Genomic DNA, 14141 nt, shown 5'->3' on the forward strand with positions numbered 1-14141 from the left:
GAGGTTGTTTTTTGGAGAGGGGTGTAAGGATGGGGTGGACGGTGCAGGGTGGGAAGAGAGGCGAGACTGATTGGGTTATCAGTGTGCTCTGAAAACCATCAGTAGAGTAACAGGCTAATGTGTTTCCTAAGGGAAGTGGAGAGAGGAGAGTGGAGCCTCCCTTGTTCTGAGGGGAAGTGGAGAGAGGAGAGTGGAGCCTCCCTTGTTCTGAGGGGAAGTGGAGAGAGGAGAGTGGAGCCTCCCTTGTTCTGAGGGTAAGTGGAGAGAGGAGAGTGGAGCCTCCCTTGTTCTGAGGGGAAGTGGAGAGAGAAGAGTGGTGCCTCCCTTGTTCTGAGGGGAAGTGGAGAGAGAAGAGTGGTGACTCCCTTGTTCTGAGGGGAAGTGGAGAGAGAAGAGTGGAGCCTCCCTTGTTCTGAGGGGAAGTGGAGAGAGAAGAGTGGTGCCTCCCTTGTTCTGAGGGGAAGTGGAGAGAGAAGAGTGGTGTCTCCCTTGTCCTGAGGGGAAGTGGAGAGAGAAGAGTAAAGCCTCCCTTGTTCTGAGGGGAAGTGGAGAGAGAAGAGTGGAGCCTCCCTTGTTCTGAGGGAAGTGGATAGAGAAGAGTGGGGCCTCCCTTGTTCTGAGGGGAGTGGAGAGAGAAGAGTGGGGCCTCCCTTGTTCTGAGGGGAGTGGAGAGAGGAGAGTGGTGCATCCCTTGTCCTGAGGGGAAGTGGAGAGAGGAGAGTGGTGCATCCCTTGTTCTGAGGGGAAGTGGAGAGTGAAGAGAGGTGCCTCTCTGTCTGTGGTATATTTTAGTATTCAATTACAATGGAAACTTGATACAGCATTTGACACCAGAAGACAGACAGAAGCGGTGATACTTTGCGTCATTATACAAATATAGCTTTTTGGACATCATTATCATCACATCACTTCATTAATCATCCTTATTGCACACTGGAGCACATATCCAGATATGAGCCAGTTCAACAATATATAGATAATCAGTCCCATCTTTGTCAAAATGACATTGTAATAAATATAATTCATTCTTCATTGCTCCTGTGTGTGATGTACTAAAGGTTCCCCTTGGATCCCCCAGGTTCTTCCAGAATCCCCCAGGTTCTCCCAGAATCGCCCAGGTTCTCCCAGAATCGCCCAGGTTTTCCCAGGATCCCCCAGGTTCTCCCAGAATCACCCAGGTTTTCCCAGGATCCCCCAGGTTCTTCCAGGATCCCCCAGGTTCTCCCAGGATCCCCCAGGTTCTCCCAGAATCGCCCAGGTTTTCCCAGGATCCCCCAGGTTCTCAAGACAGAAAGGGGTTCAGAGATCTCTTGGTGATGACGTTCATCATGATGTCACTTTCTGTGATGTCTCAATTGGTTGTTGTTGGAGTTCAACCTGAACTGTGCTCTGAGGAGAAGAGTCCCAAGGTGGATGATGGTGAGGCAGTGGTGACATTGATTGCCCAGAGAAGGCTCCTGTTTCTGGGTCTATTCCGGCGCCCACCCCCCATCTGCTCTCTCCCCTGAGCCCCCTCCACTCCCTGATCCACTGTTCCTTGGTGGTGGGGTCCAGTCGCTCCAGATGCCTAGCCCGTATGATGGGGGAGGGGGCTACTGTGTTAATCAGCACACGGTATGTGTACCTGGGGGAGAGAGAGAGAGATGGTGTGGTAATGGTGGTGGTGGAGGGAAAGCAGGCCAGTATAAAATATGTGCCCATTTGATGTAAATCAGAGCATTGTGAACACGACGCTCGTTCTGAGTTCTGTGTGCGTGTGTGTGTGTGTGTGTGTGTGTGTGTGCGCGTGTGCGTGCGCGTGTGTGTGTGTGTCAAGACTGTGAATATGAAGCTCGTTCAGGGGCATGGATTCAACTCAGAGAGAGAAGAGAGGCTGACTGAGCCGCAACACACCCCTGATCTTTTCAGCATCTGCACTGACCTACAGAGAAATGTAGACATCAATATTATAATGTAACTAATGAAATGAGGCCCTGAATGACTGTTATTAAGGCCTAATTCAACTAATGAAATAAGGCCCTGAATTACTGTTATTAAGGACTAATTTAACTAACGAAATGAGGCCCTGAATTACTGTTATTAAGGACTAATTTAACTAATGAAATGAGGCCCTGAATTACTGTTATTAAGGACTAATTTAACTAATAAAATGAGGCCCTGAATTACTGTCATTAAGGACTAATTTAACTAATGAAATGAGGCCCTAAATAATTGTCATCAAGGGCTTTGTGCCCATCATATCTCTCTTCATGATCAACTCAGTTAATCTGATTATCATTTAATTTAATATCAGTCCAATTCTCTCTCTCTCTCTCTCTCTCTCTCTCTGTCTCTCTCTCTCTCTCTCTCTTTCTCTCTCCTTCTCTCTCTCTCTCTCTCTCTCTCTCTCTCTCTCTTTCTCTCTCCTTCTCTCTCTCTCTCTCTCTCTCTCTCTTAGCCAACACTCGTCCAGGGAGTCCAGGGAAGATCCAAGACAAATACTATTTGTAAATAAATAAATAAATCCATAGCTTGAACCCCCCCTGCTAGCCAGGTAGCAGTAACAGTGCCACCACAGAAATGATGGTGTAAATTAGTACGACTTCCTTCTACAGTCTAGCTCCTTTCAGGGTTTCTATTGAAATACAGCTATATATATGTGTTAAAGTAATTATATAGTTTAATGTACATTACTATGTACAGGGCGATCCACAGCAGTGATGACACAGACCAGGTAGACTGTCTGTTGTTGCTGCATGACTCAGTTGTAGATATACAGTATAACATATAAATGCTATATAGTACTATAGTAATGTTATGTTTACCTGGGCAGCAGGGCGACCACAGTAGTGATGACACAGACCAGGTAAAACATGGGGTCAGTCATTTGCTGCTGTAAGATCCAGTAGGGGTCTGATGGTGGATTACAACTGATACACACAGCACTGTAGACCAGGGTCACCATGAAGTACAGAGATACACTACCCAGCATGATCACCCAGTGGACTACAGTCTAGAGGAGCAATAATTCATGGGTTAATACATTATCAATAACGCATGGGTTAATATACTGTATTATCAATACCACATGGGTTAATACATTATCAATAACGCATGGGTTAATATACTGTATTATCAATAACACATGGGTTAATACATTATCAATAACACATGGGTTAATATACTGTATTATCAATAACACATGGGTTAATACATTATCAATAACACATGGGTTAATATACTGTATTATCAATAACACATGGGTTAATACATTATCAATAACACATGGGTTAATATACTGTATTATCAATAACACATGGGTTAATATACTGTATTATCAATAACACATGGGTTAATACATTATCAATAACACATGGGATAATACATTATCAATAACACATGGGTTAATATATTATCAATAACACATTATCAATAACACATGGGTTAATATACTGTATTATCAATAACACATGGGTTAATACATTATCAATAACACATGGGGCGGCAGCGTAGCCTAGTGGTTAGAGCGTTGGACTAGTAACCGGAAGGTTGCGAGTTCAAACCCCCGAGCTGACAAGGTACAAATCTGTCGTTCTGCCCCTGAACAGGCAGTTAACCCACTGTTCCCAGGCCGTCATTGAAAATAAGAATTTGTTCTTAACTGACTTGCCTGGTTAAATAAAGGTAAAATAAAAAAAATAAACATGGGATAATACATTATCAATAACACATGGGTTAATATATTATCAATAACACATTATCAATAACACATGGGTTAATACATTATCAATAACACATTATCAATAACACGTGGGTTAATACATTATCAATAACACATGGGTTAATACATTATCAATAACACATGGGGTTAATACATTATCAGTAACACATGGGTTAATATATTATCAATAACACATGGGTTAATATATTATCAATAACACATTATCAATAACACATGGGTTAATACATTATCAATAACACATTATCAATAACACGTGGGTTAATACATTATCAATAACACATGGGTTAATACATTATCAATAACACATGGGGTTAATACATTATCAGTAACACATGGGTTAATACATCATCAATAACACATGGGTTAATATATTATCAATAACACATGGGTTAACACATTATCAATAACACATGGGTTAATATATTATCAATAACACATGGGTTAATACATTATCAATAACACATGGGTAGAGAAGTAAACAAGACAAGATCAACAAACAAATATGAATAGTTATGAATAGATATAACAGATATGAATGGTTATGCACAGATATAACAGATATGAATGGTTATGAATAGATATAACAGATATGAATGGTTATGAACAGATATAACAGATATGAATGGATGGTTATGAACAGCTATAACAGATATGAATGGTTATGAACAGATATATCAGATATGAATGGGGTTGGGAATGAAAAGTTAGAGTGTATTAAAAAGTATTTTGACCATAGCTGAGAGCCGTTGCTCGCTCACTAAAACCAGATGTGACTCACCCAGGTTTTGATCTCTAAGGCCAGATGCAGAAGGATTGTGAATAAAGACACAGTGTTAATAGGAGTTCCAAACGTGTAGATGTCTATGTCTGATCCATGGTAGGTCTGGAAAAGTGACAATTAACTCATTATATTTGAAATTTGTTTTGAAAACGTTATTGAAATTGCCAAATTATACAAGCTATTAGAGGTGACTGTACAGTTTTTCGAGTGTCATTCTTACCCAAAATGGAATGAAGAAGCATACCAGACTTTGATAGAAGGCGTCCAGCATGGCGATCCAAAATGTAAAGGGATTATATCCCTGAAATCAGAGACACACATTTTAGCCTAAAGAGATACGCAATAAAGTACTCATCTATTTATAGACATTACACATTGGGGTCTCACCACCAACACTAATATCGACACAGCAAGCATCATCTCACCGATAGAAATTAGTTGTGACACCCTGACCTCTGACCCCTAACCCATTAAACACTGACCTCTGACCCTTGGCCACTCCTGTACAGCTCTGGGAGGCCCAGCAGCGTCTCTGTGGCAAAGTTTCTGGGTTAAGGGTTAAGGGTTAGGGTTAGGGTTAGGGTTAGGGTTAGGGTTAAGGGTTAGAGTTGGAGTTAGGGTTAGGGTTAGGGTTAGGGTTAAGGGTTAGGGTTGGAGTTAGGGTTAGGGTAAAGGGTTAAGGTTTAGGGTTAGAGTTAGAGTTAGGGTTAGAGTTAGAGTTAGAGTTAGGGTTAGGGATAGGGTAAAGGGTTAAGGGTTAGGGTTAGAGTTAGAGTTAGAGTTAGGGTTAGGGTAAAGGGTTAAGGGTTAGGGTTAGAGTTAGAGTTAGGGTTAGGGTTAGGGTTAGGGTTAAGGGTTAGGGTTGGAGTTAGGGTTAGGGTAAAGGGTTAAGGGTTAGGGTTAGAGTTAGAGTTAGAGTTAGGCTTAGGGTAAAGGGTTAAGGGTTAGGGTTAGAGTTAGAGTTAGGGTTAGGGTTAGGGATAGGGTTAAGGGTTAGAGTAAAGGGTTAAGGGTTAGAGTTAGAGTTAGGGTTAGGGATAGGGTTAAGGGTTAGAGTAAAGGGTTAAGGGTTAGGGTTAGGGTTAGGGTTAGGGTTAGGGTTAGGGTTAGGGTTAGGGTTAAGGGTTAGGGTAAAGGGTTAAGGGTTAGAGTTAGAGTTAGGGTTAGAGTTAGGGATAGGGTTAAGGGTTAGAGTAAAGGGTTAAGAGTTAGGGTTAGAGTTTGGGTTAGGGTAAAGGGTTAAGGGTTAGGGTTAGAGTTTGGATCACGGCCATGCCAGAGAACCCACAGTAGAACTGGTACCAGAAGAGGAAGTTGACATAGGTCTGGGGGACAGATTAGAAATGGCCCAAAGTCCTTACTGGGCCTTGAACCAATAAGAAGAAGAATATCTGACTTGGAAGAGATTGTAAGGCGCCTATCAACACAAGTGTTTAGATTGGTGTGATGCAGTGGTGGTGAATGGACGGGGTGAAACGCCCACCACATTCTGTGGCCATGTTAGCCAGTCTGCCCTAACACCAGTGAACGTGGACCAGGATACATTTCTTCATGTGGTTAAAACAGGAGATGGAGAAGTCACTGGCCATGACAGCCTGCAGACAGAAGATAAACAGAAAAACATCATTGTATTTTTAAATGAAATGTTAAAATTTGTTAAGGACTCTTGGAAGATTAGTCCAAATGAGGACTAGAATGTATCCAAATGAAACCTAAATGAAATCAAACGCACACAGCTCCTTCAACATGTGTTTGGTTGAGTTTAGAAGGACAGAGAATCAAACGCACACAGCTCCTTCAACATGTGTTTGATTGAGTTTAGAAGGACAGAGAATCAAACGCACACAGCTCCTTCAACATGTGTTTGATTGAGTTTAGAAGGACAGAGAATCAAACGCACACAGCTCCTTCAACATGTGTTTGATTGAGTTTAGAAGGACAGAGAATCAAACGCACACAGCTCCTTCAACATGTGTTTGATTGAGTTTAGAAGGACAGAGAATCAAACGCACACAGCTCCTTCAACATGTGTTTGATTGAGTTTAGAAGGACAGAGAATCAAACGCACACAGCTCCTTCAACATGTGTTTGGTTTAGTTAAGAATGACAGAGAATCAAAATCTTTCATATCCTGGTCCCAGATGTGTTTGTGCTGTCTTGTCAAATCACATGGTCATTGTCAAGACAGCACAAACAGATCTGGGACCAGGCTATGTCAGAGAATCTTCAGAGTAAAAGCCCTGACACAAACCTGCATGCCCTCCTGTCCCGATAATGCAGCGACCCTGCAGCATAGCACAGAGCGGCAGCGCCGAGCTAGCTCCACAAACCGCTCCACCAGGTCTGACTCCAGGGCCATGCCCAGGGTATGCCCATCAATCACCAGGCCGATGGAGGGGCTGTGGTCCCCGGGAGCTCCTGGGCCTCCATACATACTCCATACATACTCCATACCTACTCCATACATACTCCATACATACTCCATACATACTCCATACATACTCCATGCATACTCTATACATACTCCATACTACTCCATACATACTCCATACATACTCCATACCTACTCCATACATACTCCATACATACTCCATGCATACTCCATACATACTCCATACATACTCCATACATACTCCATACATACTCCATACATACTCCATACTACTCCATACATACTCCATACATACTCCATACATACTCCATATATACTCCATACATACTCCATACATACTCCATACCTACTCCATATATACTCCATACATACTCCATACATACTCCATACATACTCCATACATACTCCATACATACTCCATATATACTCCATACATACTCCATACATACTCCATACATACTCCATACTACTCCATACCTACTCCATACATACTCCATATATACTCCATGCATACTCCATACATACTCCATACATACTCCATACATACTCCATACATACTCCATATATACTCCATACATACTCCATACATACTCCATACCTATTCCATATATACTCCATACATACTCCATACATACTCCATACCTACTCCATACATACTCCATACATACTCCATATATACTCCATACATACTCCATACATACTCCATACATACTCCATACATACTCCATACATACTCCATATATACTCCATACATACTCCATGCATACTCCATACATACTCCATACATACTCCATACATACTCCATATATACTCCATACATACTCCATACATACTCCATACATACTCCATACATACTCCATACCTCGCCTCTTCATGAGTACAGTCCAGTGTGGATGTACACATTGCCTGGAAATTGCCTGGAAGTTATTTGTTGGCTGTTATTTGTAGGCTGTTATTTGTTGGCTGTTATTTGTAGGCTGTTATTTGTAGGCTGTTATTTGTAGGCTGTTATTTGTTGGCTGTTATTTGTTGGCTGTTATTTGTAGGTTGGCTGTTATTTGTTGGCTGTTATTTGTAGGTTGGCTGTTATTTGTAGGCTGGCTGTTATTTGTTGGCTGTTATTTGTAGGCTGTTATTTGTAGGCTGTTATTTGTTGGCTGTTATTTGTAGGTTGGCTGTTATTTGTTGGCTGTTATTTGTAGGTTGGCTGTTATTTGTTGGCTGTTATTTGTTGGCTGTTATTTGTAGGTTGGCTGTTATTTGTAGGTTGGCTGTTATTTGTAGGTTGGCTGTTATTTGTAGGTTGGCTGTTATTTGTAGGCTGTTATTTGTTGGCTGTTATTTGTAGGTTGGCTGTTATTTGTAGGCTGTTATTTGTAGGTTGGCTGTTATTTGTTGGCTGTTATTTGTAGGTTGGCTGTTATTTGTAGGCTGTTATTTGTTGGCTGTTATTTGTAGGTTGGCTGTTATTTGTAGGTTGGCTGTTATTTGTAGGTTGGCTGTTATTTGTTGGCTGTTATTTGTAGGTTGGCTGTTATTTGTAGGTTGGCTGTTATTTGTAGGTTGGCTGTTATTTGTTGGCTGTTATTTGTTGGCTGTTATTTGTTGGCTGTTATTTGTTGGCTCTTATTTGTTGGCTGTTATTTGTCGGTTGGCTGTTATTTGTTGGCTGTTATTTGTAGGTTGGCTGTTATTTGTTGGCTGTTATTTGTTGGCTGTTATTTGTTGGCTGTTATTTGTTGGCTGTTATTTGTAGGCTGTTATTTGTAGGCTGTTATTTGTAGGCTGTTATTTGTAGGCTGTTATTTGTAGGCTGTTATTCGTAGGCTGGCTGTTATTTGTTGGCTGTTATTTGTAGGTTGTTATTTGTGGGCTGTTATTTGTTGGCTGTTATTTGTGGGCTGTTATTTGTTGGCTGTTATTTGTTGGCTGTTATTTGTAGGTTGGCTGTTATTTGTAGGCTGGCTGTTATTTGTAGGCTGGCTGTTATTTGTTGGCTGTTATTTGTAGGTTGGCTGTTATTTGTAGGTTGGCTGTTATTTGTTGGCTGTTATTTGTAGGCTGGCTGTTATTTGTAGGCTGTTATTTGTAGGTTGGCTGTTATTTGTAGGCTGTTATTTGTAGGCTGGCTGTTATTTGTAGGCTGTTATTTGTAGGTTGGCTGTTATTTGTTGGCTGTTATTTGTAGGTTGTTATTTGTTGGCTGTTATTTGTTGGCTGTTATTTGTAGGTTGGCTGTTATTTGTAGGTTGGCTGTTATTTGTAGGCTGTTATTTGTAGGCTGTTATTTGTAGGTTGGCTGTTATTTGTTGGCTGTTATTTGTAGGTTGTTATTTGTTGGCTGTTATTTGTAGGTTGGCTGTTATTTGTAGGCTGGCTGTTATTTGTAGGCTGGCTGTTATTTGTAGGCTGGCTGTTATTTGTTGGCTGTTATTTGTTGGCTGTTATTTGTAGGTTGGCTGTTATTTGTAGGCTGGCTGTTATTTGTAGGCTGGCTGTTATTTGTTGGCTGTTATTTGTTGGCTGTTATTTGTTGGCTGTTATTTGTAGGTTGGCTGTTATTTGTTGGCTGTTATTTGTAGGTTGGCTGTTATTTGTTGGCTGTTATTTGTAGGTTGTTATTTGTGGGCTGTTATTTGTAGATTGGCTGTTATTTGTAGGTTGTTATTTGTGGGCTGTTATTTGTAGATAGGCTGTTATTTGTAGGTTGTTATTTGTAGGTTGTTATTTGTGGGCTGTTATTTGTAGATTGGCTGTTATTTGTAGGTTGTTATTTGTTGGCTGTTATTTGTAGATTGGCTGTTATTTGTAGGTTGTTATTTGTAGGTTGTTATTTGTGGGCTGTTATTTGTAGATTGGCTGTTATTTGTAGGTTGTTATTTGTGGGCTGTTATTTGTTGGCTGTTATTTGTTGGCTGTTATTTGTAGGCTGGCTGTTATTTGTTGGCTGTTATTTGTAGGTTGTTATTTGTGGGCTGTTATTTGTAGATTGGCTGTTATTTGTAGGTTGTTATTTGTGGGCTGTTATTTGTTGGCTGTTATTTGTAGGTTGGCTGTTATTTGTTGGCTGTTATTTGTAGGTTGTTATTTGTGGGCTGTTATTTGTAGATTGGCTGTTATTTGTAGGTTGTTATTTGTGGGCTGTTATTTGTTGGCTGTTATTTGTTGGCTGTTAATTGTAGGCTGGCTGTTATTTGTAGGTTGGCTGTTATTTGTAGGCTGTTATTTGTAGGCTGGCTGTTATTTGTTGGCTGTTATTTGTAGGTTGTTATTTGTGGGCTGTTATTTGTAGATTGGCTGTTATTTGTAGGTTGTTATTTGTGGGCTGTTATTTGTTGGCTGTTATTTGTTGGCTGTTATTTGTAGGCTGGCTGTTATTTGTAGGTTGGCTGTTATTTGTTGGCTGTTATTTGTAGGTTGGCTGTTATTTGTAGGCTGTTATTTGTAGTCTGGCTGTTATTTGTAGGCTGTTATTTGTAGGTTGGCTGTTATTTGTTGGCTGTTATTTGTAGGTTGTTATTTGTTGGCTGTTATTTGTTGGCTGTTATTTGTAGGTTGGCTGTTATTTGTAGGTTGGCTGTTATTTGTAGGCTGTTATTTGTAGGCTGTTATTTGTAGGTTGGCTGTTATTTGTTGGCTGTTATTTGTAGGTTGTTATTTGTTGGCTGTTGTTTGTAGGTTGGCTGTTATTTGTAGGCTGGCTGTTATTTGTAGGCTGGCTGTTATTTGTAGGCTGGCTGTTATTTGTTGGCTGTTATTTGTTGGCTGTTATTTGTAGGTTGGCTGTTATTTGTAGGCTGGCTGTTATTTGTAGGCTGGCTGTTATTTGTTGGCTGTTATTTGTTGGCTGTTATTTGTTGGCTGTTATTTGTAGGTTGGCTGTTATTTGTTGGCTGTTATTTGTAGGTTGGCTGTTATTTGTTGGCTGTTATTTGTAGGTTGTTATTTGTGGGCTGTTATTTGTAGATTGGCTGTTATTTGTAGGTTGTTATTTGTGGGCTGTTATTTGTAGATTGGCTGTTATTTGTAGGTTGTTATTTGTAGGTTGTTATTTGTGGGCTGTTATTTGTAGATTGGCTGTTATTTGTAGGTTGTTATTTGTTGGCTGTTATTTGTAGATTGGCTGTTATTTGTAGGTTGTTATTTGTAGGTTGTTATTTGTGGGCTGTTATTTGTAGATTGGCTGTTATTTGTAGGTTGTTATTTGTGGGCTGTTATTTGTTGGCTGTTATTTGTTGGCTGTTATTTGTAGGCTGGCTGTTATTTGTTGGCTGTTATTTGTAGGTTGTTATTTGTGGGCTGTTATTTGTAGATTGGCTGTTATTTGTAGGTTGTTATTTGTGGGCTGTTATTTGTTGGCTGTTATTTGTAGGTTGGCTGTTATTTGTTGGCTGTTATTTGTAGGTTGTTATTTGTGGGCTGTTATTTGTAGATTGGCTGTTATTTGTAGGTTGTTATTTGTGGGCTGTTATTTGTTGGCTGTTATTTGTTGGCTGTTAATTGTAGGCTGGCTGTTATTTGTAGGTTGGCTGTTATTTGTAGGCTGTTATTTGTAGGCTGGCTGTTATTTGTTGGCTGTTATTTGTAGGTTGTTATTTGTGGGCTGTTATTTGTAGATTGGCTGTTATTTGTAGGTTGTTATTTGTGGGCTGTTATTTGTTGGCTGTTATTTGTTGGCTGTTATTTGTAGGCTGGCTGTTATTTGTAGGTTGGCTGTTATTTGTAGGCTGTTATTTGTAGGCTGTTATTTGTAGGCTGGCTGTTATTTGTTGGCTGTTATTTGTAGGTTGTTATTTGTGGGCTGTTATTTGTAGATTGGCTGTTATTTGTAGGTTGTTATTTGTGGGCTGTTATTTGTTGGCTGTTATTTGTTGGCTGTTATTTGTTGGCTGTTATTTGTAGGCTGGCTGTTATTTGTAGGCTGGCTGTTATTTGTTGGCTGTTATTTGTAGGTTGGCTGTTATTTGTAGGCTGGCTGTTATTTGTTGGCTGTTATTTGTAGGTTGGCTGTTATTTGTAGGCTGTTATTTGTTGGCTGTTATTTGTAGGTTGGCTGTTATTTGTAGGCTGGCTGTTATTTGTAGGCTGTTATTTGTAGGTTGGCTGTTATTTGTAGGCTGTTATTTGTAGGCTGTTATTTGTTGGCTGTTATTTGTTGGCTGTTATTTGTAGGTTGGCTGTTATTTGTAGGCTGGCTGTTATTTGTAGGTTGGCTGTTATTTGTAGGCTGTTATTTGTAGGCTGTTATTTGTTGGCTGTTATTTGTTGGCTGTTATTTGTAGGTTGGCTGTTATTTGTAGGCTGGCTGTTATTTGTAGGCTGTTATTTGTAGGTTGGCTGTTATTTGTAGGCTGTTATTTGTAGGCTGGCTGTTATTTGTAGGCTGTTATTTGTAGGTTGGCTGTTAGTTGTAGGTTGGCTGTTATTTGTAGGCTGTTATTTGTTGGCTGTTATTTGTAGGCTGTTATTTGTTGGCTGTTATTTGTAGGTTGGCTGTTATTTGTAGGCTGTTATTTGTTGGCTGTTATTTGTAGGTTGGCTGTTATTTGTTGGCTGTTATTTGTTGGCTGTTATTTGTAGGCTGTTATTTGTAGGTTGGCTGTTATTTGTAGGTTGGCTGTTATTTGTAGGTTGGCTGTTATTTGTAGGCTGTTATTTGTTGGCTGTTATTTGTAGGCTGTTATTTGTAGGCTGTTATTTGTTGGCTGTTATTTGTAGGTTGGCTGTTATTTGTAGGTTGGCTGTTATTTGTAGGTTGGCTGTTATTTGTAGGTTGGCTGTTATTTGTAGGTTGGCTGTTATTTGTAGGTTGTTATTTGTAGGCTGTTATTTGTTGGCTGTTATTTGTAGGTTGGCTGTTATTTGTAGGTTGGCTGTTATTTGTAGGTTGGCTGTTATTTGTAGGCTGTTATTTGTTGGCTGTTATTTGTAGGCTGTTATTTGTAGGCTGTTATTTGTTGGCTGTTATTTGTAGGTTGGCTGTTATTTGTAGGTTGGCTGTTATTTGTAGGTTGGCTGTTATTTGTAGGTTGGCTGTTATTTGTAGGTTTTCTGTTATTTGTAGGCTGCAATTCATTTCAGAAAGTTACTCCCTTCCTTAGGAGGGAATGAAATGCAGCCATGGAAGTTTCTCTGTTGTTGTCGTTCAGGGTGGAGTTCTAAGCAGTTGTATCACATCATTTATTATTAATGTCAGAGAGGGGAGAAGTCAAGTCACAGTGCCGTGTGGTTTGTGACCTCAGACCAGCATCAATGACAAGGACGGTGTGCTTCCATGACATTCGACATCTCTGGCTGTGAATGACTGGAGGAGCCTGTTTATAGTGACTGGAGAGTCTTCTACTAGCCTTGAGGACGCAGACGTGGTGAAAATATTGAGGTGATATTCTGCCCACACTGAACTATGTTAGATGTGGTAGGGGTTGAATACGATGGAAGTTCTGGAAATTGGTTAGTCACTGTATTACACTGTATTACGGTGGTTTAGAATGTTAATTACAAAACATATGCTACTCCCCAATCTGTTCATAAGAAAGGACTGTTTATTTCCTACGAGGGTTGAATATGATAACTATGATCATGCCTTGGAGCTGTATTGGTGTATTACACCGTTGATTAGATCTGTAAGCAGGTTTAATATTGTTCTAGGGGTAATTCCTCCTGTAAGCAGGTTTAATATTGTTCTAGGGGTAATTCCTCCTGTAAGCAGGTTTAATATTGTTCTAGGGGGTAATTCCTCCTGTAAGCAGGTTTATATTGTTCTAGGGGGTAATTCCTCCTGTAAGCAGGTTAAATATGGTTCTAGGGGGTAATTCCTCCAGTAAACAGGTTTAATATTGTTCTAGGGGGTAATTCCTCCAATAAACAGATTTAATATTGTTCTAGGGGGTAATTCCTCATGTTAGCAGGTTAAATATGGTTCTAGGGGGTAATTCCTCCAGTAAACAGGTTTAATATTGTTCTAGGGGATAATTCCTCCAGTAAACAGGTTTAATATTGTTCTAGGGGGTAATTCCTCCAGTAAACAGGTTTAATATTGTTCTAGGGGGTAATTCCTCCAGTAAACAGGTTTAATATATTTCTAGGGGGTAATTCCTCCTGTTAGCAGGTTTAATATTGTTCTAGGGGGTAATTCCTCCTGTAAGCAGGTTTAATATTGTTCTAGGGGGTAATTCCTCCTGTAAGCAGGTTTATATTGTTCTAGGGGGTAATTCCTCCTGTAAGCAGGTTAAATATGGTTCTAGGGG

At 40.1% G+C, this 14141-nt stretch overlaps 1 protein-coding gene across 1 annotated transcript in view; it reads right to left on the reverse strand.

Moving 5' to 3' along the window:
* Nucleotides 1–1305: 1305 nt before the first annotated feature.
* Nucleotides 1306–14141, reverse strand: part of atp10b (ATPase phospholipid transporting 10B) — a 58028-nt gene continuing 45192 nt past the window's right edge. The window contains 5 exon segments of the mRNA XM_036969663.1: nucleotides 1306–1624; nucleotides 2805–2992; nucleotides 4500–4604; nucleotides 4723–4803; nucleotides 4985–5048. Of these exon segments, the coding sequence (XP_036825558.1) occupies nucleotides 1327–1624; nucleotides 2805–2992; nucleotides 4500–4604; nucleotides 4723–4803; nucleotides 4985–5048 (736 nt within the window). The 3' untranslated portion in view covers nucleotides 1306–1326.

Source organism: Oncorhynchus mykiss, chromosome 31, assembly GCF_013265735.2.
Source record: "Oncorhynchus mykiss isolate Arlee chromosome 31, USDA_OmykA_1.1, whole genome shotgun sequence".
Classification (NCBI taxonomy): Eukaryota; Metazoa; Chordata; class Actinopteri; order Salmoniformes; family Salmonidae; genus Oncorhynchus; species Oncorhynchus mykiss.